The sequence below is a fragment of the Carlito syrichta genome, unplaced genomic scaffold, assembly GCF_000164805.1.
Source record: "Carlito syrichta isolate Samal-C Ts95f unplaced genomic scaffold, Tarsius_syrichta-2.0.1 Scaffold153593, whole genome shotgun sequence".
Lineage (NCBI taxonomy): Eukaryota > Metazoa > Chordata > Mammalia > Primates > Tarsiidae > Carlito > Carlito syrichta.
This window is the reverse complement of record NW_007097689.1, coordinates 284172-309396: the sequence shown is the minus strand read 5'-3', so window position 1 is coordinate 309396 and position 25225 is coordinate 284172. Positions and strand designations below refer to the sequence as shown.

The 25225-nt window shown below is 56.0% G+C and overlaps 2 protein-coding genes across 4 annotated transcripts; both read right to left on the bottom strand.

Annotated features, from left to right (window-relative positions):
* Window positions 1-11897: 11897 nt before the first annotated feature.
* LAT (linker for activation of T-cells) lies at window positions 11898-16092 on the bottom strand. Its single transcript, XM_021708935.1, has 11 exons — window positions 15813-16092; window positions 15670-15697; window positions 15213-15282; window positions 15017-15081; window positions 14894-14923; window positions 14743-14806; window positions 14577-14671; window positions 12715-12777; window positions 12486-12548; window positions 12301-12395; window positions 11898-12152 (listed from the first exon to the last, which is right to left on the bottom strand). Exons 1-10 carry the CDS (start codon window positions 15978-15980, stop codon window positions 12307-12309), a joined length of 735 nt encoding a protein of 244 aa, XP_021564610.1. The 5' UTR covers window positions 15981-16092; the 3' UTR covers window positions 11898-12152; window positions 12301-12306.
* A 735-nt stretch (window positions 16093-16827) lies between these two features.
* SPNS1 (sphingolipid transporter 1 (putative)) lies at window positions 16828-25214 on the bottom strand. Of its 3 annotated transcripts, XM_008050705.2 has the most exons (12): window positions 24753-25214; window positions 24587-24652; window positions 22155-22291; window positions 20921-21072; window positions 20768-20834; window positions 19570-19715; window positions 19117-19272; window positions 18633-18822; window positions 18225-18290; window positions 17847-17945; window positions 17391-17562; window positions 16828-17172 (listed from the first exon to the last, which is right to left on the bottom strand). In XM_008050705.2, exons 1-12 carry the CDS (start codon window positions 24991-24993, stop codon window positions 17078-17080), a joined length of 1587 nt encoding a protein of 528 aa, XP_008048896.1. In that variant the 5' UTR covers window positions 24994-25214; the 3' UTR covers window positions 16828-17077. The 3 variants fall into 3 exon arrangements, with proteins under 3 accessions (XP_008048896.1, XP_008048897.1, XP_008048898.1); XM_008050706.2 differs by lacking the exon at window positions 19117-19272; XM_008050707.1 differs by lacking the exons at window positions 19117-19272; window positions 24587-24652 and having other exon boundaries at window positions 24753-25211.
* Between the last annotated feature and the right edge of the window lie 11 nt (window positions 25215-25225).

Here is a 25225-nt window from a genome sequence, read left to right as displayed (position 1 = left end):
CAGTGGCTCACGCCTGCAATCATACCACCTTGGGAGGCCGAGGCTGGAGGATTGCTTGAGTCCAGGAGTAAAAGACCTTGTTTCTACAAAAAATAAAAAAGCAGCCGGGCTCAGTGGCTCAGCCTGTAATCCCGCGCTTTGGGAGGCCGAGGTGAGTGGATTGCCTGAACCTGCGGGTTCGAGACCCACCTGGGCGACTTGGGGAGACATCTCTACAATAAATAAAAAATTAGCCGGGCGTGGTAACGCATGCCTGTAGTTCCAGCTACTTGGAAGGCTGAGGCAGAAGGACCGCCGGAGCCCAGCAGGTCGAGGCTGTGGTGGCCGGGAGCGTGCCACCGCACTCCAGTCTGGGCGACAGAGTGAGACTCCGACTCGGAAAAAAAAAGAAAGCAGCCAGGTGTGGTAGCATGTGTCTGTAGTCCCAACTCCTGGGGAGGCTGAGGTTGAAGGATCACCTGAGTCCAGGAGATCAAGGCTGCGGTGAGCTGTGATCGTGCCTCTGCATTCTAGACTAGACAACAGAGTGAGTCCTCTACTCAACAAATAAATAAATGATAACAGCAAACTGTTTTGACCTAGAGAAAGGCTGGGTCAACAGAAACCCCTCAAAGCCTCATAGCTGCCTCAATATCTGCTGAATCCCTCGGAGTGATTTACAAACCCTGGCTCTGACCTGACTCCCAGTACGCCCACACAGCAGATGGAAGTACTGAGGCCCAGGGTGGGGAAGGGGCTCCCAGCAAGACAGGGGCAGAACGGGAATTAGGCCTGGAGGTCAGGGGTGGGAGGCCTGGGAGAAGGAGGGCTCCACTGCTGATGGTGGTCCTTACCCCAGTCATGGGATCCCAGAGGGACAGAGACCCCACATCCCTTATAGGGAGAAACCCCTCCCTGACCTCTGGGATACCTGAGCATGGGTGTGGGGCCTGGACTAGGTCAAGGGCGTGGCGCTGGTGACCCAAGAGGGAGGGACAGTTGGGGCCAAGCCAGTGGCCTAATGGCAAGGGCAACGGCAGTCCCCTGGTTAGTAAGACCCCCCGTCCCCATCCCCACTGATTTTCCAAGATGGCTTTTCCCTCTCTCCTGATCCCTGTACCTAGCTAGCCCTCCTGTGAATCTCTTTGGCATCAGACAGCCTCATTGGTTTCTGTTGCCACCAGGAACTGGAAGGACCTGGAGGGTCTCCCAGGCTCTGGGGCCTCCAGTCATTGCTGTAGGCCCTGCCATGGCTGCTGGGGTCCTACTCAGCGTTGCCACCGAATGGCCACGTGGTCTCAGCAGGTGACCAAGGGCTCTGCCGGGCAAGGGTTAGGACACAGCAGGGCCAGAAAAGGGCCATCGGTCACCAACTGGTTCTGGGTTTCCTAAAATTTGATTCTTTTGAATCTACACTGACAACTTTTGTTCTGTTTTGTTTTTTGAAGTCGACGTCTCACGCAGGCTGGACTGCAGTGGCATGCTCACAGCCACTGCAGCCTGGACCTGCTGGGCTCAGACGATCCTTCTGCCTCAGCCTTCCATACACTTACAACTCTTAATATCCACAATATCCACAACTGCCTGTGCCCAATTATCTTGTTAGTTTTCTTTAAAATCCCTTCCTTTTCAAACTCAAATTCACTTAGACGGCAACAACATGTCATACCCCTAAATGGAAAACCAGTATTGTTTGTCCTAAATAAAAGGAAGCCCTAAGAAACAAATCGCACAATATCAAAACAAATTCTTCAACTCTGTAGAGCTGCCGCTTAAGGTGCTGAGCCCAACACTCCCACCTTCTGGGTAAAAAGGTGGATTAGTACGTGTGTAAGGGTGTTAGATAACTTTCTCAACAAACATGATCCAAATTGAGAAGTAAATGATATTTCCTCTCCAGGGTTTAAGGTGAATTAACACCATCTCTGTTTGAAATGGACATACATATGGCCAGTCCAGACTTAGGCGATGACTAACCTAATTCCATCACAGTCCTGTCACGTCAAAGTTTCCTAGCTGTGTGACCTTGGACAGGTCACTCAAGCTCTCTGTGCTTCAGTCTCCTCATCTGTAAAATAGAATTAATAACAGGACTCATCTCTTAAGGTAGTTGTGAAGATTAAAGTCCATCAGAAAGTAAGTGTTAGCCGGGCTCGGTGGCTCAGCCTGTAATCCCGCGCCTTTGGGAGGCTGAGGTGAGTGGATTGCCTGAGCCCGCGGGTTCGAGACCCGCCTGGGCAGTGAGACCTCATCTCTACAATAAATCAAAAAATCAGCCGGGCATGGTAGCGCGCGCCTGTAATTCCGGCTACTCGGAAGGCTGAGGCGGAAGGATCGCCGGAGCCCAGCAGGTCGAGGCTGCGGTGGCCGGGAGCGGCCACTGCACTCCAGTCTGGGCGACAGAGTGAGACTCCAACTCAAAAAAAAAAAGTAAGTGCTGCCAAGCATCTGTTAAATAAATAACACACACAAGGGTACCTGCCTGATCAATGTTTACATACCTAACCCTGAATTGTACCCCACATCTTTATAATAAATAATTTTTAAAAATAAATAGATAAAAAATAACAAATCAAAACAAATCAAAACTGGCCCTGATGTCAGGCCAGTCTCCCCTCCTCTCAGCCCTTGACCAGCACCTGCCAGCCTTACCCTCAGACACCCCCAGGGCGCACCCTCCCTCCCACCCAAGTCCCTGCTCTGCCCAGGCTGCCTGATTTAACTTTCACACCAAACCCATGTGGGAGGAGGACTCATCGTGCCCAGTTCACAGAGGGTAGACCTGAGGGCTGCAGAAGCGACAAGATCCCTGTGTCTGCCTTTGTGTGTCAGGGCCAGGAGGAGGTCACAGTGGCTTCTAGGCTCCCGCCCACCCCATCCCCCACACCCCCAGCACTATCTCTTGGTGGCAGCAGCTGAGCCTCCCAGTATCTCTCTGATCCCCCAAGTTTCCGGTTCCCCAAAGACAACTCAGGATGTGGGGAGGGAGGGGCAGGGAGAGGAGGAGGGAGACAGAGAACGAGAGAGAGATCACAGAGAGAGACAGAGAGCCACAGAGAGACAAGAGAAAAAAAAGATAATTTCCAAGACAGGGAGACAAAGAGAGAGGGAGAGACAGGGATGGAGACACAGAGACAGACAAGGGAGACAGAGCTTCCAAGACAAGGAGTGAGAAACAGAGAGAGGGAGACAGACAGACAGAGAGAGAAACAGGCAAAAACAGACCAGAGATGGAGAGAGACCGAGTCCGAAAGGGGAGGCGTGACCTCGAGACACACAGAGGCAAGGGGAGACAGAGGCAGAGGCGGAGAGACTGATAACCAAGCAAAACCGAAAGCAGCGAGTGGGATAGGGAGGGAAGGGGCTTGGGGCATGAGGTGTCAGAACCCAGAAACAGAGAGAAAAGTGGTGAGTTTGAGAGCCAGACAGCAGAGGGTGAGAACTGTTCAGAGGCCTGCCAGGTACACGAGGGGGGATGTAGACAGGAACAGAGACCCCAGCGTGCAGCCAGGAGAGTCCCAGGGAAGGAGGCTAGAGATCCTAGGTCCCCCTCTTCCTCAGGGCTCCAGAGGCTCTCCCAGCCCCCTTAGAGGCACAGGAGCTCCAAGGGTCCACCCTATCAGGCTCACATGACCCTTGTGTCCTCAAGGACAGGGACTTATCTTAGGCCCGCCCAGCCCTGGCACCCCATAGCCCCAGAACCAGCAGTCCAGTGAGAAACCGGGTGCAGAGGTGCACTCTGAGTGGCCTCAGTTGCCCACTGTGCTCAGGGACAGAAGTGGACAGAGGGGCCTGAGGAGGGTCGGGAAGGAGAGACTTCGCAGATCAGGACTTGCCCTGGACTACTCAGGGAGGGAGAGCCACCGCCCTGCTTGGACTGCCACCTGCCCTCTCTGAGCACTTATGAAAGGGTGGTTAACGAGAATTCACACAAAGGTCACAGTAAGGACCGAACGCATATACAGCAAGTGGCAACTCCATGGCAGATGGTAGGGGCCTGAAGATGGGGAGCTTATTGATGAAGGCTGATGCTCCCACAGCATCCTGTTGAGATGAGTCAGGACACTTTCATTTGCAAACGACAGCAGCCCAGCTGAAGCCGAGCCAAGCCAAAGAAGGGTGCTCGTTAATGCCCAGAACCAACAGCTCATGAATGGCGCCAACGTCAGGAACGCCTGGATCCAGAACCTCCGTCTGCATTCTCAGGAACCTGTCCCCACCCCTCTCAATGCCGCCCCTTCCGTGCTGTCTTCTCTCTCAGGCTGGTCCCTGGCAGTTCTCCCTGTGGAGTGGCCCCAGCAGAAAAAAAGAGGCTCATTCTCAAGAGTTCTAAAAAAAAGTCCCTGTGCAAAGCAGAATTGACCCACTGTGCAATTTTTTGGTTTCTCTCCTTTTCCTCCAACTTCTAACCAGGACATAGCCTCCTTCCCTCCACCCAAGTAAGCTCTGCTTCCATAAATCACTTTGGAATCGGCTGTATGACCCTAGGCAAGTCACCTAACCTCTCTGGGCCGGTCTGCTTTCCTATATAATGGAGCTCCTCACACTTTACGGGGCGTTGCGAGACTCGGCGAAAGAATGCACGTGGCACACAATAAGAGTGGGACAAACGCATCTCAGCAGCTAGCCCCTTTCTACCAGCAAGAGCCCCTGGTTTTCCTTGGGTGCCTTCTCACTTCCAGCCCCCTAGAGTGGAGAGTGGAACACGTGCCGTGGGAAAGCGGGGCTGAGCCCTTGAGCGCAGGGCGCTGTCCTGGCCAGCGTTTGGTTCCGGGGAGTCCGGTGTCCCAAGCTAGCCCAATCAGAGTAAGCGTAGGACTTGCTGGAGCCACTGGGAGAGCGTGTGTCCCAACTCCCGTGGGAACCTGGAAGGATGAGGACTCCGGAGCTGCCAGAACCGTGGCCTGCCTGCACAGGGAGAGACTGTGGAACGGAGTCACCAGAGAAAGGGCAGCTGGGAGCCGGAGAGACACCGCACATCGGTGATGACCTTCGGGTCTCTGACCCTAGCCACACCTGGATGCTTCGGACCTCTCGGCTAAAAGGACCCTCTTCTTTTACTTTCAGGGGCGCCCTTTGGGGCTCGGCACCCCAGAAGGAGAAGTTTTAGAAACTTAAGTCCAGCATCCTCAAAGCCCCACAGAAATCTAGTGGCAGAGCTGGGAGAGTTGCGTCCTAGAACTCTCTTGCCACCAGACGCAGCCCTCTTTTTGGCATGACTCTTGTCATCTCTGAGACCAGTACAACCACATATAGAAAACAGAAGTAAGGAAAGTCCAGAGATTTTCCTGGCGGGATTGAGGCGGGAGATGGGAGATGGGAGGGGGTGGAGGCAGTGTTTGGGTAAATCCATGTGAAGTGGGTGGGAGGTGGGGGGGAGGAGAGGGAGAGGGAGGAGAGGAGGTCACCTGCCATAAGATAAATCGGGCTGTGATGGTGGAAGATGGAGGATAATGTCCTTCCAGGTGTCTCTCAGAGGCAATTAAAAGAGGAGCAGAGTAAAGAAAAAAGTTCAGTGTAAGGGCTGGGCGTGGGGGCTCATGCCTGTAATCCCAGCATTTTGGGAGGCTGAGTTGGGAGGGTCACTTGAGGCCAGGAGTCTGAGGCAATCTGGGCAACAGAGTGAGGCTCTGTCTCTTAAAAAAATAAAAATAAAATTAGCCGTATGTGGTGGCACATGCCTGTTGTCCCACTTACTCTGAGAGGCTGAAGCGGGAGGATTACTTGAGCCCAGGAGTTCCAGGTTGCCGTGAACTGTGGTTGCATCACTGCATTCCAGCCTGCATGACCGAGCAAGACCCTGTCTCTTTAAAAAATAATAATAATTAATGCCGGGCGCAGTGGCTCTCGCCTATAATCCCAGCACTTTGGGAGGTGAAGGGAAGAGGATTGCCTGAGTCAGGGGTTCAAGACCAGCCTGGGCAACTTGGCGAATCCTCATCTCTACAATAAATCAAAAAATTAGCCAGGCATAGTGGCACTTGTGGTTCCAGCTACTTGGAAGGCTGAGACGGAAGGATCGCCTGACCCCAGCAGGTTGAGGCTGTGGTGACCATAAGCATGCCACTGCACTCCAGCCTGGGCGACAGAGTGAGACTCCAACTCAAAAAAAAAGAAATAAAAATAATAATAATAGAGCTGGGCTCGGTGGCTCAGCCTGTAATCCCGCGCCTTTGGGAGACTGAGGTGAGTGGATTGCCTGAGTCCGTGGGTTCAAGACCCGCCTGGGCAACTTGGTGAGACCTCATCTCTACAATAAATCAAAATGAGCCGGGAGTGGTAGTGCGCGCCTGTAGTTCCAGCTACTTGGAAGGCTGAGGCGGAAGGATCGCCGGAGCCCAGCAGGTCGAGGCTGCACTCCAGTCTGGGTGAGAGAGTGAGACTCCAACTAAAAAATAATAATAATAATAATAAATTAATGTTTAAAAGTCGGTCTGAAAGATTCTTAGATTGCCCACCAGGGACTACTTCTCCAGCTCAGAATGGCATGATTGTGTTTAGGTTTTGTGGAAATGATGGTGTCCTGGTTGTCATTTAGGGATATTTTTCTGCAAGTGACAGAAGCACTGGCTCAAAGGGGCATGCAATTGGTTCATCAAGGAGAAAGGGCTCTCAGCACATTGGATCCGATGCTTAGAAATGCCAGCAGAACTTGGCTTTCCATTTCTGACTCTGCCATTTTCTGTGACACCTCTGTTCCCAGGTGGGCTCTCTTGGGGTGAAAGTCAAGATTTCTCAGAGTCGTTACCTTATTCCTATGCGCCAGGCCTCTGTCTTCCCAGCGTGGCAATCCCAGGGGCTCAAGAGCTTCTCTTTCCCATTAGTTCCACCAAAAGGCTCAGGGATATGTCTGACCAGCCTGAACCGGGTCATGTGCCCCTATGTCAACCAATTATTGTGGCCAGGGAGTGGGATATCATGATTGGCCAATCCTGGGTCACACGGACATCTACAAAGTCAGTTCCACCTGAGCCACAGAAACGTTCCCAAAAGGAAATCAGGATGGTGTCATTGCAAGAAGGAGAAGTGCATGCTGAGAAGGCAGACCCAAAAGATGTCTCTAGATGTCAAAAGTGGGCTCCAAAATGCTAATAATAACATTTCTAAAAGGTTCTGAGTCAAATAAATATGAGCAATACTTGGTTAGGCAAAGAGAAATAAAGACCTCTATCCCAGGATTTCTCAGAGCTGGTACCTTATTCCTATGCATTTTGACTGCAAGGGGGTATCAAAGAATGCCTCTTTCCTCAAACTCTAATGACCCTAGAAGCCTTTGTTGGGAAGCTTCTCACAGGAATCCTGGCCACGCAGTGCATTTTGGGAAAAACTGCATTCCACACCACACAGAGGCCAAGTTACTGCAGAAGTCACTGAGGCTGCCTTGTCTGCAGGCTGGCCCTCCTCCTCGCCATTCCAGAACCTCAGCCACCAGCCTCTCTCTTCCTTTGCCTGAGAGTTTGCTCTGGTCACTCGAACCTCCCATGCCCATTTGAGTGGCAGGCCAGAAGTTGGGGAATGTTAGCACCTTCCAGGAGCAGCCTCAACTAGTTACTTCTGGGAGAGAATGTATAAATACCTGAGCTCCCTCCCCAAGACAGGGTAACTTCAAACGGGCTGCCAGTTTCCTTGAAGTCCTGCGCTCAGCTGCCCATAGTGGTCCGTGGTATTATAATGCCCCCTTTGGTGGTAGCCGTCTCCTTCCTGTCTCATTTCCCTGCAATCCTGCCAGTGTTTTCTAGGACCACCTCCTAAATAAACCCTGTGCACTAGGACTCTTGTCTCAAGGTCTGCTTCTGGGAGAACCCAAATCAAGAAAGTTGTTACCAGCCGGGCTCTGTGGCTCAGCCTGTAATCCCGCACCTTGGGAGGCTGAGGTGAGTGGATTGCCTGAGCCCGTGGGTTTGAGACCCGCCTGGGCAACTTGGTGAGACCTCATCTCTACAATAAATCAAAAAATTAGCCGGGCGTGGTAGCGCACGCCTGTAATTCCAGCTACTTGGAAGGCTAAGGCAGAAGGATCGCCGGAGCCCCAGCAGGTCGAGGCTGCGGTGGCTGGGAGCGACCACTGCACTCCAGTCTGGGCAACAGAGTGAGACTCCAACTCAAAAAAAAAAAAAAAAAAGTTGTTACCTAATAGCTTTTACAAGCATCCAGATGCCTCCCCAAGGCATTTCCAAAAAACTTTTTCTCACTGGCCACTAAATCTACCTTTTCCGCAACACCAGCATTCCAGAATGATCTATTTCTGTTCCCCAGCTTCCATCTGTAGGGATTCTTCCAACCCACCACTCTCATGTGCTAAGAAACCCCATCCTGGCCCTGGAAATCTCACTGCTCTGTCTGTCCCACCTGGTCCCCACCCCCATCCACCAAGGCAAGGACCAGAGTCACCCTGGACCTGCAGCACGCCTCACAGCACACCATGGGCCCTTGACTCTGCCACCCCAGCATGGAATTCTACCCCCTCTCTCCGCAGCCCCTACCTCTTCTTTGGTTACCCCACCATCATTTCTCACGTGGATTACACCAACAGCCTCCACTGGGTCTCCCAGCCTGTAATCTAACCGCCTTCACCATCCATCCTCCGTGTTTAACCAAGCCAGAGATGCTCGCTAAAACACACGTGTTGTTTTCTGCTTCAAAGTCCTCAGGGGTGGCTCGAGGGGTCTCAGAATAAAGGTGGTATGCCTGCTCAGCTCTAGCTCCAGCCACTCTCGCCTCTCTGTGCCTTCTCTAATCCCATAACCGGGACCATCTTTTAGCTCCTCACACACCTCAGGACCTTGGCATATGCTGTTCCTAAGGCCTGGAGTGCTACAAGCAGCCCATCCACTTGGCACCAATCAGCTTACAAGGCTTGGTCTGCTCTTCACTGTCTCCTAAAACTGCTTGTGTCCCACCCTCGGGCCCCATTCCCTTCTTGAGCCTTGATTTCTCTTTGTCATTATGAATCACTCAGACCAGCAAACAAAGAGTAGCAAAGGCTTGTGAACCTCCCCATTGTCAAGAATAAGATATTGCCTATTTCGCTGAGGGTTCCTTCCTCTCTCTCCACTCTGAGGTTACCACTGTCCTGACTTAGGTATTCCTTACTCCCGTGCCCCTCTGGATACTTTTACATAGATGCCTATCCTTGAACAATAGAGACCGTTTGCACGTCTTTACCTTGACATAATGACTGGCTTTGCTGTTTCACTTCACATTCTGTTGGTGATATCCATGGGTGTTAATAGGCCTTGCTCCCATTCACTCTTTTTTTGGGGGGGGGTCAAGGTTGTCTGTTTCCCACGCTGGAGTGCGGTGATCCTTCCACCACAGCCTCTCGAGTGGCTGGGACTACAGGTGCATGCTCTGGCTAATTTTTGTTATTTCTTCTAGACACAAGGTCTTGGTATGTTACCTAGGCTGGTCTTGAATGCCTGAGCTGAAGTAAAACTCCCGCCTCAGCCTCCCAAAGTGCTGGGATTACAGATGTGAGCCACCGCACCCGGCCCCGTTCATTCATTTTATCCACTGGTGAGCACCGTCGTGTGACTGTACTGCCACCCATCTGTCTGTCCTCTCGCCATGGGCGCTGTCTCTAGTTGTAGCCATCACAAGTGTGCCCTGAGCCTGCTTGCACTGCCTCCAGCCCGTGTACAGGAGTCGGTCAGGTTGACACCCAGGAAGTTTCTAGCTAAAGGGACACACACATCTTCAGCTTTGCTAGACAGGCTGTACCAGTATCCCTTGTTGGTAAACTGCTCTTTGCCCCTTAACTCTGGGCACAAAGGTGCCTCTGTCCATTTCTACATCTCTCAAATTAAAGGATTTAACGTCGCCTGCTGATGTCCAGCCTGTCCAGTCTCTTTCCCAGCAAGTGGAGAGAAGCCTCTACTTACCCCAATCAGGCCTTTTCTGAGCTTCCCGGTTCAGGGCAGCCAGCACTTTGTACAACAACCAGAACAAGGAAGCCATCAGAGTGGCAGGGACCCTGGGGGCCAACAACCAGTGACCTAATCCCAGATGACCTCTTCTGCTGTGCACCTTTGGGCAAGCCACTCCACCTCACTGAGCCTTTTCCTCACCTGCGAAATGGAGATGCTAACAGTTACTGACAATAAGGGAGTCATGATGATGCAGTGAGGTAACCATGGAAACGCAAGAGGCCCTCTGAAAGGAGAAGCTGTATGTTACCTGCAGAGTCCTCAGAGAATCACCAACAAGTTTGCATGTCAATCAGAACTGCTTTGGTTGCAGTGAAAGAAACCCCAGGTCAAACCAGTTGAAGAAATATTGTAATTTATTACCATGCAACTGGGAAGTCTGAGCCATCTCGGTTCAGGTGTATCCAGATCCAAGAGTTCTTTTTTTTTTTAAAAAGAGATGAGAGCCGGGCTCGGTGGCTCAGCCTGTAATCCCGCGCCTTTGGGAGGCTGAGGTGAGTGGATTGCCTGAGCCCGTGGGTTCGAGACCCGCCTTGGCAGCGAGACCTCATCTCCACAATAAATCAAAAAATCAGCTGGGCGTGGTAGCGCGTGACTATAATTCCGGCTACTCGGAAGGCTGAGGCGGAAGGATCGCCGGAGCCCAGCAGGTCGAGGCTGCGGTGGCCGGGAACAGCCACTGCACTCCAGTCTGGGCGACAGAGTGAGACTCCAACTCAAAAAAAATAAAAAATAAAAATAAAGAGATGAGGACTTGCTGTGTTGACCAGGCTGATCTCAAACTCCTGGCCTCAAACAATCCTCCCACCTCGGCTTCCCAATGTGCTAGGATTACAGGTGTGAGTCATCATTCCCAGCCCTTAGATCCAGGAGTTCTAATGACACCGCCAGGAGGCTGGCCCTGTCCATCTCTGGGCCATTCTCTCCCGCACGTTGGCTTCATTCTCGGGCAGCCTCTCCAACTGGTGGCTCCTGGCTTACGTCCTCCCGGCGTTAATGTCTGCCCCGAACCCAAAGAGCTTCTCCTTCCCAGCACTTCCTGCCCAGATTCCCAGGATGCTCCTCACTGGCCCGGGTGTGGGCCCATGACCCCACCCGAGCCAATTGCGATGGCCAGGGAAAAGGATGATGATCTCAGTCCGGGTCTGGGCTGGGTGCTCACCTCCAGGGCTAGAGGTTGGCTCAACGATCTCCAAACCACATGGAATGAGTTTGGGGGAGGAATGGGTCCCGGAAGAAAACAGATGAAATCCCCAAGGTAAGGGGTAACGGATCCCCGCCTGAGAGAGGCGGTAGGTATCCACCACCCCCTTGCTACTCAGGATGAGCTTCACGGAACAGCGGTATCAGCGAGCTCCTCAGAAATGCAGTCTTGGGCCCATCCCAGACTTACTGAGTCAGAACCCACATTGTAGCAGCTCTGCAGGTGAGTCACTGCACATCAAAGTTTGAAAAATGCTGCACCGCACATGAACTTCTCTAGCTGCTTACACAATTTTTAAGTTGTTTTATTGAGAACCACAGAAAGTAAGAACTAAAAGAGTCCTTTGAGGCCATCACGTCCAGGTCCTTGATCTAAGGATGGAGAAGCCAGACGCTGGGGCAAGGGTCTCGCTGTGACGTCCACTGCCCAGGGGGCTCCCCCTTACCCTGCACGGCCATCATCAGGGCCAGCAGCTGCTGCTTCCATGAACCATCTCATGGGGAGATGCATTCTGAGCCCCAGCGGTGCCAGCCTGGGTCAAAAGACCGCACTTAGAAGGTGGACATCCTAGCCACTGTCTGCTGTCACTCACAGCACCTGGCCAGGATCATCAGGAACACAGAGCCCCTGTGGAGTATGGAGACCCACAGACACACACACAGACACATCCAGACGTTCTCAGACTCAGACTCATGCACACACTGTCAACACAGACACACTCAGGCCCAGCCTCGCTCTCACCCTGACTCAGGCCCACTGGGCTCCCCAAAGCCAAGAGCACTGCAGACCACACTGGCCTTTATTCTATTACAAAGAGCAGGGCTGGGGCCAGGGTAGTTCATTCTCAGGCTGCGTCAGAAGGTGCAGAGTGTTCGGGGGACACAGACTGGACCCCAAAGTGACAATAAGTTAGGGGGGAAGTTCTCAGGCTGCAGTCAGGCTGGAGCCAGGGCAGGGCGCCAAGTGGGGTCCCCCAGAGCCACTTCCAGCTGCCAGCTCTGCCCTCCCAGGTAAGGCTGGTTCAAGGGCAGACACGGCCTCCACTGAAACACAACAGGGCAAGGATGAGAAGGAAGGGCATGGGGTCAGGTCAGGAGGTCGGTCGGGAGGGGTCAGCAGGGTACCCAGCGTCAGTGAGGACAGGCCTGAGGTGGCGGGCAGGGCAGGGTTGGGACGCGGCGGGCCCCTCACCAGGCCTCAGTTAAGCTCTTGCAGATTCTCGTAATCTGGAGCTCCGTCCTCTTCCTCTTCCTCCTCATCTTCCACCTCCTGGGAACTCAGGGTGGCTGTGAGGGGAGAGGAGGGGACATCGGTCTCCAGCTTGCAAGCCATCCCCTCAAGCCCAAGGCAGCTCCCACCCAGCCCCCTGCACACACCGGGCTCGGTCCTAGCCGCTGGCTGCAGTTCCTGGGACACATTCACATACTCCCGGCTGCCGTCTGCAGGGACAGGTCAGAAGGAGGACAGCCACACAAACAGGGTGGGAGGAACTCCAGACAGCAGGGGAGGGGGTTGCAGGCAGCCCCAGGGTGGGGTCAGGCCACACCGAGAGCGGGTGGCATGGGGGCAGCCGTAAGGGAGGCACACGGAGCACCAGTCACTCACCCAGAGACGCTTCCGCACTCTCCTCGCTCTCGGGAACATTCACATAGTCCTCGCTGGACTCTACTGTGGGAAAGGAAAGGCCACCCCACCCCAGCACATTCAGAGACCCTCAGCCACAGATGCCCAGAGACCCCCAACCTCAGGTGTCCAGGGCTCCCTAGGACAGCACCCCGTCCGGCCAGTCCCACAGGATGCAAAGATGGCTGAGGCAAGCTGCGGTGACCTGGACCAGGGCGAGGGCCATGAAGCCGGAGAGGCAGCCTGCTGGACCAGGACGGATTAGAGCCAAGGGAGGCATGGGCGGGCAGAGGAGCAGACCCCAGCACGGCCCCAGGCTGGGGAGCAAGGCAGAGTGGGGCTCAGAGCCGTGAGAACTTGGTGGCATGTGTGGAGAGATGACCCCCAGCGGGTGCCTCGTGCTCCTGAGGCCTGCCCCACCCCCACTCCTGCCTTAGCCCCTGTGGTGCCCGTCACCATCCACGTTATTTGGTTCTTCGATGTGTGGCCTTGTTTCTCCGAGAAGACATGGGCGAGGTGAGCTCTCAAGCCAGATGGCTCCAGCACTAAGCTACCATGTGGCCTCAGCCAAGTGACTTAACCTCTCTCTGTCTCAGTTTGCCGTCTGTATAATAGGGTGAGTAACAGGACCCAACTCGCAGGACTGCTGTGCAGATGAAAGCAGTGAAGAGTAACCCAGGGCCTGTCACACAGCAGGTGCCGTGAAATAAATCAAGCCCGCCATCACAGAGGGACGCTGCAGCACAGGAAGGGAAGGGGAAGCCCAGAGCACCTGGGAACTGTGAGGTTTAACTAGTAAATACACAGAAACCTCTTAGAAGGGCCTGAAGCAGGCCCTCTGTGAGTGTTCACTACTTTATCGTGCCAGGCTGCCTCTTTCGTCCTAGTCTGAACCCCACAGAGGTACCCAGTACATGTTGAGAGAATAAAGGCAAAAAGGCACTTGGACAGTTTGGTGCTCAGGAGGGAGGGAGCAAATCGGGAATCTGGATGGCAAATGAAGCCAGAGTGTGGGAGTGACCAGGACAAGCATACAGAGCAAGGAGGGTACCAGAAAACCAAAGGATCCCCAGATACCGAGGAAAGCCTAGAGGAAACGACCAGACAGGATAAGACCATAACAAAGGGAGAAAAGCAGCTCACGGGACACGAAGCAATACAGGAAGCCCAGGAAAAGGTCCGCACACCAGAAGACAACCTCTAGTGAATATCCTTAGAGTCACAAGATTAGACTGCCAGCCGGGCTCAGTAGCTCAGCCTGTAATCCTGCGCTTTGGGAGGCTGAGGTGAGTGGACTGCCAGAGCCCACGGGTTCGAGACCCGCCTGGGCAACTTCGTGAGACCTCATCTCTACAATAAAAAAAAAAATCAGCCGGGCGTGGTAGCGCGTGCCTGTAATTCCAGCTACTCGGAAGGCTGAGGCGGAAGGATAGCCGGAGCCCAGCGGGTCGAGGCTGCGGTGGCCGGGAGCGGCCACTACACTCCAGTCTGGGCGACAGAGTGAGACTCCAACTCAAAAAAAAAAAAAGATTAGACTGCCTCCACACAACAAGAACAGGAGGCATGAAAAAAAAGAACATTCAGAGACCAAGACAGAACTTTTGGACAGGAGAAATGACATTTCAGTAGAAGGGTTGAAGAATAAAAGTCAAGGAAGGCTCTCAGATGATAAAAGGAAAAGGCAAAAAGATAGAAAGAGGAGAGAGAAAGCCAGAAGTCAGAACAGAGCAGGAAGTCCAGTCTCTGAAGGACACGAGCTCCCGAAAGAAAAGACAAGCATAGCAATCATCCAAGAAATAATGGGAGAGGGAACAGCGAGGGGTAGTCAGAAATGCCTGACTCACTGGAGAAGGCGCTGTCTCGGAGGCCAGCCTTGCTGGGCACGGAAGCCAATGGGGTGGCAGTGCTGATGGCTGGGGTGCTGTCGGGAAGCACCTCCCTGAAAGGAAGTAAGGGGTGGATGAGTAGGGATGCCCGGCCTCGGCCCCCACCTTGCCCCTGGCCACTCACAGGTAGCCCTCGTTGGGATAGTCTTCCTCATCCTCGTCCTCATCTGCGTCCTCACATGCCGGCGCTGGGGGTAACGACACCAGGGTCAGCCTAGCCAGGGACAGGCCCCAGCCTCCCCACCCAGCCCAGGCACCCAGTATTCTAGACGCACCCTCGTTCTCGTAGCTCGCCACGCTGTTGGCTTCAAGGAGAGAGCGAGAAGGAGACCGAGTCGGCTCAGGCTGGGTCTGTCCTCCGCCCAGCCCAAGCCTCCTGAGCCCCTCTCTGAACTTACCGCCATCTGAATCCTGCCGGGAAGATGGCATCTGGTGGGAGCCCCCGGGGGGCTGTGGGGATCGTCTGAGAGTCAAAGGTCAAGGTCATGCCTGGGTGGAGCTCAGGGGGCCACAGGGAAGAAAGCAGCCCCCGATCCAAGAACGTGGGGCACAGAGAGAGGGGTTTGGCGGGGAAGAGATTGACAAGCTACTCACGGGATGGGGAGCAGGTCTGGTGGGCTCACGGGTGGGTAGGGGGTGGCAGGTGGCCAGGGGACAACTGTTTCTGGGGATGCAGAACCAAGCTTGAAGGAGTGACTCCAAGTATCCTTCCCCCACCCTGCCAAGGCCTCGAAGGGCAGGCTAACCCCCTGAAACCCCTGTGCCCTGAACGAGTCCGGGGGCGCCCATCTCACCAGCCCAGCTCAGGTAAAGGCCATGTGGGCTATCCCAGTCGGGGCAGGGGAGGGGATCGAACAAGGGCACCCGCTTGCTCACGGGCCAGGGCACCCTCTCCCCTACACACAGGGTACTCACGAGGCCGTTTGATCAGAATGCTGCTTGGGTACAAACTGGCAGGAGAGACACAGCTTGGTGTGGGTCCAGGAGGGGTCCCCACCCTGCCCACCATGGGAGTTGGAGGGAGACACACATGGTGGACAGGCAGACTCACCTATCTGAGGAGGCACCGTTATATGAATCTGGGAAAGAGAAGGTGGGTGAGGCGGGAGCGAGGCTGCTGGGGGGAGGGTGCCAGCGTCCACAGGCCTTTCAGAGGCCCTGGGAGCAGCACAGAGGCAGGGACGGAGGACAGACTGGCGGAGGGGCTGGGGAACGGGCGAGGATCCCTGCCGGGGAGCTCGGGCATCCAGCACGCTTGCCAGCTTCTAACTCACCTGACAGCCTGCGGCAACGCACGCACAGCACCATCAGCAGCACGGTCAGGAGAGGCAGCAGCAGGAGACCCAGCACGGGCTCCTCCATCTGCAGGAGAGCTCAGACCAGGCTGGCTGCACCCCACAGGCCCCTCAGGAGTAGAGCCGAGGCAGGGCGAGGCCTGGACCCGGGAGGGTGCAGGGGCCAAGCTGCGCCCTCCTCGGGGCTCCCTGGGCCCCTTTCCTCACTGGGCCAAGTGGGGTCCCTGCTGGCCCTGGAGGATCCTGGGTCCCAGCAAGGTCAGGCCAGGGCCTGGACTGGAGTCTGGGGCTCCAGCCAGCCCCTGCCTGTGTGGTACCTGCCCCTCCTCGGCACCCGCCTCTCCTCCGCACCCACCCGCCCGCCAGCGGCAGGAAGCTGTGGTGAGCGCCCGGCGAGGGCAGGAAATCATCGGGCTCTTCAGCCGGCTGCACCCGCCCTCTTCCCACCCCCACCCAGCCCGTGGGGAGGGGGCGGGAGGAGGCCTGAGGAGCCGCTGTCCGGCTCTCAGGAAGGGTCTGCTGGCCTCCAGGACAGGACGGGCAATTTGTGCGGTGGGAGGGGGAGAGACACCTGCAGCTGGCCACCAGCCATGGCCTCCACATCCATGGGGCTGGGAGGCTCCGACAGCAGGAATTCTGGGGTGCAGAGGCAGGGCCCACCCCCACCTCACCAAGACCTGCCTGCCAAGAGGGGCGGGTTTCAGGGAAGTGGGGGCGTGACTCATGGTCACACCGAGCCAGCTCACTCACAGGAGAACAGTTCCCCTTCTCAGTCCCAGCCCAGAAGGGCAGAGACTCACCTGAGGCCCCACAAAAGACACCCAACAATCCCAGGGAGCCCTGGGGGGGGAGACGGGGCATCCCCAGCAGGCCAGAGGTCACTAGCACCCAGAGAAAGACTCAAGCAGGCACTTGGGTCTGGCTACAAATTTTATTCCATTACAAATAGCACCGAGCCCGTGGGGCTGCCCCTGTGGTGAGGGCCTCCCCTCCCAGACCCCGCCTCCTCCCCTGGGCTGCCCGTGTAGTGTCTGGGAGCTGGGACACAACCCAGAGTTCCTCCTGGAAGCTGGGCCAGGCCAAGGGATTAGGCCCAGGCACCTCGTGGGTGGGCCCAGGGCCAGCGGCGACAGATGTGCGTGCAGGCAGGCGGGCGGCGGCCTCTCAGATGAGCACGCTGGACACAGGAACGCGGGTGGAGCGGCCTCGCTGGGGCACCACAATGCGATCGTCTGTGGGCCCTGCCTCCTGTAGCAGACCTGTGAGGGGAGGGGCCAGAGCCAGGGCTGGAGGCACAGACAGACACAAAGCCAGAGAGGGGACACAGGTGCAGTGGGAAACGGGCGGGGTGGCCACAGAGAGAGCCGGAGCCACGTGAGGGACTGAGAGAGTGTGGACTGAGGGAGGCCAAGTCCACAGGCTCAGGCGGGCAGGCAGACAGTGTCAAGGAGTGGGCCGGGCACAGGCCGCAACTGACCCTGCACATGCAACTGGGCCCGCCGGCGATCGCCCTCGATGAAGATGGCAGTGCCCAGGAAGGCCGCCCCACCCAGCGCCCCGACGAAGGCGCAGAGCATGAGCGAGAACTGCAGGGCCCGGAACTCGGACAAGAAGGAGGGCGGCCAGCTGCGGCGGAGGCGGTCAGAGATCTGCGGGAGACGGGGAGGCCAGGAGGGAGTCAGAGAGACCTGGGAGGAGCCAGGGAGAGGGCCTAAGCTCAGGAAATGCAAACAGAAAAACGAGCCTGGGCAAGGTCCCTGGCCTCACTGGTGGAAAGCGTCAAAGACAGAATCCTCGCCGTCCATCCAAGGGGCCTGGCCCAGAGGACCCGAGTGCCTGACCTTCTGATGCAGCCCTGGCTCGGACCACGGGCTGCTGGGCAGTGCGGGGTCCCCAGTCCCCACCCCATCTCAGCCAAGGGGGCAGTGCTCACCAGACCGATGAGGTAGGGGCTCCCAGCGTCGCCCAGCAGGTGGGACAGCACGATCTGGAAGGCCTCGGCGGTGGAGCGTCGGGTGGGGATCACCACGTACTGTGGGGGAAGGGAGCTCAGTGGGGGCTCTCCAGGGGACAGAGGGCAGAGGGCCAGGAAAGGGTCAAGGCTCAGCCAAGGCCAGGGTCAGAGGTGTGAAGGTCAAGGCCACAGGGCAGGCGAGGACTATAGGGCCCTCTGGGGCTGAACTCTGGAGTCAGTCCAGGGCTGAGTTTTGAGGAAGGGGTAAAGGTCACAGTTCAGAGGGAATGAGGTCTCCCTGCCCCCACCTGCTCCCATCAGCCTCTGGGCTAACCCTGGAGCTGCCCAGCTACTCACCAGCAGAATGTCAGCCACGATGGCCCAGTTCATGGACAGGAGTGTCTCTCCAATAAAGATGAAAATCTGGGGACAGGAGGGGTGTGGGGTTTCATTACCAAAAGGGCAAACACATGGCATTTACCATGTCCCAGGCTCTTCTGTTAACTCATTTAATCCTCACCACACCCCATGGAACAGGTGCTAATATTATTCCCATTTTACAGGTGGTAAAACTGAGCACAGAGAGGTTAAACCGCTTGCCCAATGTCACACAGCAGGGAAAGGCCAGAGCTGTGATACAAAACCAGGCATCTCACCTCGAGTGGGCTCTGAACCACTGTGCTGGCGAACCCCAGTCCTGCCCCAGTGCACCGTTCCTCCACCCTGGACCCAGAACAGCCCCCTTGACACCTGCTGGCTACTCACATAGGTGGCCACGATGCTACCACGGGCACAGGCGAGAGACAGGAAGAGGAATGGCGCGGAGCCCAGGAGGCCAGCGGCACAGACCAGTGGGTCGGCCCGGGGGTTGGAGCGGCGGAGGCGGCGGCTGATCTCCACGCCCAGGCCCACACCCAGGACCCCAGTTAGGCAGGTGATAAGCCCGAAGATGAGACTAGGGTGCAGGGCAGGGGTGTGGGGTTAGTCTGCCTGCCTGCAAAGCCGCCTAGGCTGGCCTGTCCCGACCACCCTCACAACCCAGGTCCATCTAGGCACAGCACCCCACGGTTCACACGACCCCATGAGGCAGACATGAACCCAGCACACAGTTCCCAGACCAGGAAACCAAGACTCCGGGAGAGAAGGTCGCTTGTGGAGCCGGGGTTCAAACTCCTTGCCCGAGTGTGACTTGCAGACTCTCTTCACCCCTGCCACCTGCAAGCCACCCGGGCCAGCCCCATCTGGGTACCTGTCAGAGGATGAGCAGGAGTCTCCAGGAAGGCAGGGTGGGGTCTCTCCCAGAACCACGCGGGAACGCAGCAGGAATGCAGGAGCCCACAGAGCCAGGGAGCCAGTAACAAAGGCCACAGCAGTGAAGCCAAGGGAAGACAGGACGAAACTAGGACTGCAGAGGGTCAGGAGAAGTCAGATCTCACTGAGATGTCAACGTAGGAGGGAACCTCTCTTCTCCCCATCTTATTTTAGTAAGGTCAGAACACTGGGTATGGAGGCTGTCCAGACTCCTAGGGTCTGGGCCTGTAATTCAAGCAGCTGCCACAGGGGGGCAGTAGTTGTTGAATTCCTGGCCTTGGGGTGTGGCCAGCTGACAGAAAACAATACACAAGCCCCCTTAAATCTCAAATCAGATGTAAAGGCTTCCCTGGGGGTCTCAGAGGTTGGCCTGGGAAGGGACTAAACTCACTTTCTTGCCAGAGCCCTTAGATCTGCCCACCATGAGGTGGGGTTCAGGGGTGGCGAGTCTGAGTGGCGCTCCACGGCTCCCCTTGGCGGCTCGCGTACAATCAGGAACAGCAGCAGAACGGCTACCACTCCTAGACCTGGTGTCACCTAGGGAAAGAGTGGGCTTCAGGACAGGAATGGGCAGAGACACACTCGACCCCTGAGGCTGAGGCCCTTGAGGAAGAGGCCCCAAGACCTCAAACACCCACATAAGTGCCTGCTCACGGAGGCTGAACCTGCAGTGTGGGGAAGGGGGCCGCAACTAGGGGCTACCCTGTTTTTGCAAGCCTAACTTCGCTTCTTCTTTGGTAACAGCACCCTACTTTTCTTTTGGGAAACCACTGCCCCCACTTCTCTCATTCCACGTGATTCAAATAAGACCCCAGACCTGGCCAACAAGAGTAGTATGACCACCCCAGTCTCTGTGACAGATTCCACAGTAGGCACGTGACCCACACTCATCTGATCAGACACCATCCCTGGAATCTATAGCTCAAGGATCCAAGATGCTGAAGTTTCTTTTTTTTTTTTTGAGTTGGAGCCTCATTCTGTTGCCCAGACTGGAGTGCAGTGGCCGCTCCCAGCCACCGCAGCCTTGACCTGCTGGGCTCCGGCGATCCTTCCGCCTCAGCCTTCCAAGGAGCTGGAACTACAGGCGCGTGCTACCACGCCCGGCTCATTTTTTGATTTATTGTAGAGATGAGGTCTCGCCAACTTGCCCAGGCGGGTCTCAAACCCGTGGGCTCAGGCAATCCACTCATCTCACCCTCCCAAAGGCACGGGATTACAGGCTGAAGTTTCTAAATGGGAAGATGAGTGTTCAGAGTTCTCATGTGCTTCAGAATGTAGTTAACCGACAGGAAAATGAAGCTGAGAAGCTCATGGTCGAATTCCTGTGACAGTGTGGGAGCCCTGATCCAGCTTTACCTGAAGCTCACCCTGGGGTTTCCCATGAAGGAAACCAATACAGTCCCTTCTGGGGGCTTAGGGTTTGGCAATGGGCTTCCGTGGCCTGCTAGCAAGAGTTCGATCACGTGGCAGCCAGCCTCCTGTAGGCTCAGAAGAGTAAGCACTGCCTCCCAAAGGAGGTATCTGCAGGCAGGAAAGGGGGGACCAGCAAGAATGTCACCGACCTTTCCCTGGGCCATGACCAGACTCACCCTCAGAGCCCAGTGCCAGTCCCCAGCCACATCCTTCACTTTGGAACCTGCAATGTAGCCCAGACCACTGGGGGAGAAAAGAGGGGACAGCCAGTCAGTCCAATCCCGTCCACCAGGTCCCCCTGCCTCCCCACCGGCCCAAGGCCCGCTCACCTGCCCACTGGAATGGCAAAGTAGAAGACGCTGAGCATGCGACTGCGCTGGTCAGCCACGAAGAGGTCGGCAATGAGCGTGGGTGCGATGGTGGAGTAACTGGCCTCCCCGACCCCCACCAGGCCCCGGGTCAGGAGGAGCAGCCAGAAACGCTGGGAGGCGAGACACGGAGAGGTGGCACCCACCCTGCAGCCAGCCTCCCGCGCAACCTCGCCGGCCAGCTCCGGAGAGGCGGCCGGGACGGCAGGGGAGGCCTGGGTTTTAGAATCAGACAGACCTGAGCTCGCATCCTGGCTCCACCACTTACTAGCTGTGCCTTTGGGAAAGTAACTTAACCTCTCTGAGCCTCAGTTTCCTCATCTGCAAAGGAGGACAACAACAACTTGTTCACGTAGCCGTTGTGAGGACTGGAGAGTGAAAGGACTGAGTAAGATACCCCAGTGGTGAATACGGCCTTAGGTGACATCTGAAGCTAAGGGCGAGGATGGCCACCCAAGGAAAGCATGTGGGTCCTGGGGCTGAGGACACTGTTCCAGGACAGAGGGACAACAGATGGAGAAGACTTCAAAGGCGCAAAGAAGCAACAGCCGGGGAGGCAGGAGGAAAGCCAGAAGAGTGTGACATCACAAAGTCAGAAGAGAGTTTCAGGAAGGAAGAAGTGGGTCAACAGCGCCAGAGGCTCTCAGGGGATAGAGCACAAACAGGACTAGGAAAAGGAGCGCGTTTAGCAACCAGGAGGTCACTTGTTGACTTTGGCAAAAGCAGGGTCAATGGTCAATGGAGTAATGGAGGCAGAAGTCAGCAGTGGTGCTGGGGGGTGGGTAGGGGCAGGAGCCGAGGATGTGCAGGCCAAGTGCGAGCGTCTCCCTGGATGCTCCTTCACCCATCCTGGTGCCAGGCTCCAGGGGCCTTTCGGGAAGTCTGACCAGGAAAGGGAGGCGGGAGAGAGGGCAGTCCAGGTAAGGGTTTTCCGCAGTAGAGAAAGCTGGGTGCTTAGGCATGGAGAGGAAGGAGCCCGTGGTCAGGGGAAGAGGGGAAGAAGAAGGTTCTGGAAGAAAAGGGGAGAGGACAGGGAGGGAAGACTGACTCGGGCAAGGAGGGGGTATAAGATGGCATGGACCAAGGAAGCTACGGAAGCCCCCCAGGCCCAGTCTGAAACGACTCCCAGGGGCAGCAGCAAAGTCTGATAGAGGAGTGGGGGTGGGTGGAAGCAGGAGCCAGCTCGGGGCCTCACCTCTCTGGGAATGAAGGATGACCCCAGTGTCACCAGGGACCAGAAGGCAATGCCCCCGCACATGAGATACTTCCGATTGTACCTGTCACCCAGGTAGCCAAACACAGGTGCCAACACCATGTAACTGGAGATGAACACTGGGGGGAAGCAGAGAGTCACAGCCCAGCCCCGTCCCTCTACCCCGCACCCCCATCCCAGCTGCAATGACTAAAGCATAAGAGATGCCCACTGCTCCTCATTGGCTTCACACCACCCCCACACCCCAACCCTGAAATCCTTGGAGCCTCCTGCCAGGGGAATGGTCCAGCCCCTCATTCAGCATCTTTCCAAACCTTCCGCTGTAGAAGGGCTGGTTCTGCTGACTCGTCACTTCCTACCACCCAGCCAAGAACAACTCCAAACTCCACACACAGCATGGCCCACAATGCCCTGGCCCATCCAGCCCTGCCTACGCTCCAACCAGACAGCCAACCTCTCTCCATCCTCTCTCTGCATCCCAAGGGTCCAACTGCAAAGGTCAATGCCATCTCAGGGGTCTGGGCAGCTGTTATCCCCTCTGTCCAGGACATTCTCGCCTCTCCCAGAGCCTCACAGAGCTTAGCTCCTTCAGGTTCCTGCTCAGATAACTTCCCAGACTGCCACAACACACCCAGTCCCTAGCTATCACATTCACTCAGCTTTTTTTTTTTTTTGAGTTGGAGTCTCACTCCGTCACCCACGCTGGAGTGCAGTGGCACACTCACAGCCACCCCAGAGTTGACCTGCTGGGCTCCAGCAATCCTTCCGCCTCAACCTTCCAAGTAGCTGGAACTACAGGCACGCGCTACCACGCCTGGCTAATTTTTTGATTTATTGGTAGAGACAAGGTCTCATCAAGTTGCCCAGGCTGGTCTTGAACCCCTGGGCTCAGGCAATCCTCTCGCCTTGACCTCCCAAAGTGCTGGGATTACAGGCATGAGCCACCACTCCCGGCCCATGACTATGTTTCTGTTACTTAACGTACAGCCTGGCATAAAATAGGTGCTCAATAAACTTGTGATGGATGAAAAAGTGAATAAATGGGACTGCCCAGAAAGATCTGCTTCTTCTCTAACTCAAGAACTCTCCAGAGCTTTGCAGACCTTGCCCTATGACCCCTTTCTCATTGCTCCAGACTTTACCTTAGATACCACCAGTTCCTCACTGGCCTGGAGTAAAGACAATGCAAGACCTGGTTTCAAATTCCTGTTCTGCCTCTAACTGGTTGTGTGATCCTGGGCAAGTCTTAACACTTCTCCAAGTCTCAGTTTCTTTATAAAATGCAGATAACCTACTTCTTTTATAAAATAGGAACAATAACATCTATTCCTCGGCTGATGAAAGGATTTGAAGACAATGGACATAAAAGGTCTTGGCAAAGCCCTGAAGATGTTATCACCACTTCCTCCAGTGCCCAGCACACAGTGGGCGCTCAGAAATATTTGAGGAAGGAAGGAGGGAAGGAAGGAAAAAGAGGACTTGGCTCTGCTTTGCGTCTCCCACAAGCCCCAAAGCTGTTAACAAGTAAAACTCACCTCTCCCATTCCAGACACCCTTTCTTGCCATTATTATTATTAATAATTTTCTAAATAAAGACGAGGTCTTGCTATGTTGCCTAGGCTGGTCTCGAACTCCTGGGCTCAAGCAGTCCTCTCACCTTGGCCTCCCAAAGCACTGGGATTATAGGCATGAGCCACAGCACCTGGCCTCCTGGTACCTACCATGTGCCAAACACTGCCCTAGGTGCTTGACAGGCATTATTTCAGTTAATCCTCACATCAGTCCTAAGAGATGATCCGTGTTATTTTTTTTCTTTTGAGTTGGAGTCTCACTCTGTCGCCCAGACTGGAGTGCAGTGGCCGCTCCCGGCCACCGCAGCCTCGACCCGCTGGGCTCCAGCGATCCTTCCGCCTCAGCCTTCCAAGTAGCTGGAACCACAGGCGCGCGCTACCACGCCCGGCTCATTTCTTGATTCATTGTAGAGATGAGGTCTCGCCAAGTTGCCCAGGCGGGTCTCAAACCGGCGGGCTCAGATAATCCACTCACCTCAGCCTCCCAAAGCGCGGGATTACAGGCTGAGCCACCGAGCCCGGCTAGATCCGTGTTATTACTAGTTCCATCTTATAGGCAAGAAAATTGAGACCTAGAGAAGTCAAGTGCCTTGCCAGCCATCACACAGTAAGCGGAAGAGCTGAGATTTAAACCCAGGTCTGTCTTCACCATGATACTGAACTGCCTCTCTTTAAATGTAGTGTTCTGGCTGACCTCAGCAGCCCCAGAGCAAAACCAGGGCCATCACCTCCCCTAGCTCTGGCCACTAAGCGCGCGTTAACGAGACCCCTCACAGGCCAGCACGCGGCCCCAACTGGAAGAGAGAAGAGCTGCTGTGTGACCCAGAGGGGGCCCCAACTCACCGGTCTGGATGAGGCCGGAGCTGCTGTCTCCGATGCTGAAGAACTGCTCGATGTCGGGAAGGACGCCTAGGAAGGAGAAGCTCAGGATGGGGCAGCCAAGCAGCGCCACCCTGGGGACCCCGCTCCCTCCTCCTAGTCTATCTCCCTCCCAGAAGCCAGTACCCACCAGCCACGGTGAAGCGGTCCATGTAGTTCAGGAGGTTAATGTAGCACAGCACGGCCACTATGAGAGCCGAATGGCCCGGAGACACGCCTGTGATGCGCTGCAGCCCCTCCGGGTCCGGGACCTCGGGATCCCCGGACTTCGCGTTCCCCACAGAGCCGGGCAAGCCCGGGGTGCCAGGCACCGGCCCGTCGTCCGGGTCATCCGCCTGGCTGAGGAAGGGCGCGGGGTCCGACCCGGCCATGGCCCCGGGGGACCGCGCCCGCCCGCGCTCGGGTCCCACCGACGATCCCGCCTGCGAGGGGCGGAGGCTAGAGAAAGGAGGATGGAGGGAGCCCAAGGAGCTTGCCCCGGAGCACAGAGCGCCGCCAGGAAGGGCCCCGGGCCCTGTCACGCCTCTCCGTCTCGGCAGACACAGCGCGCGGAGGGCACGCGTGGAATGCAGGCGATGTCGGACGCTGGCGCGGGTGGCGGGG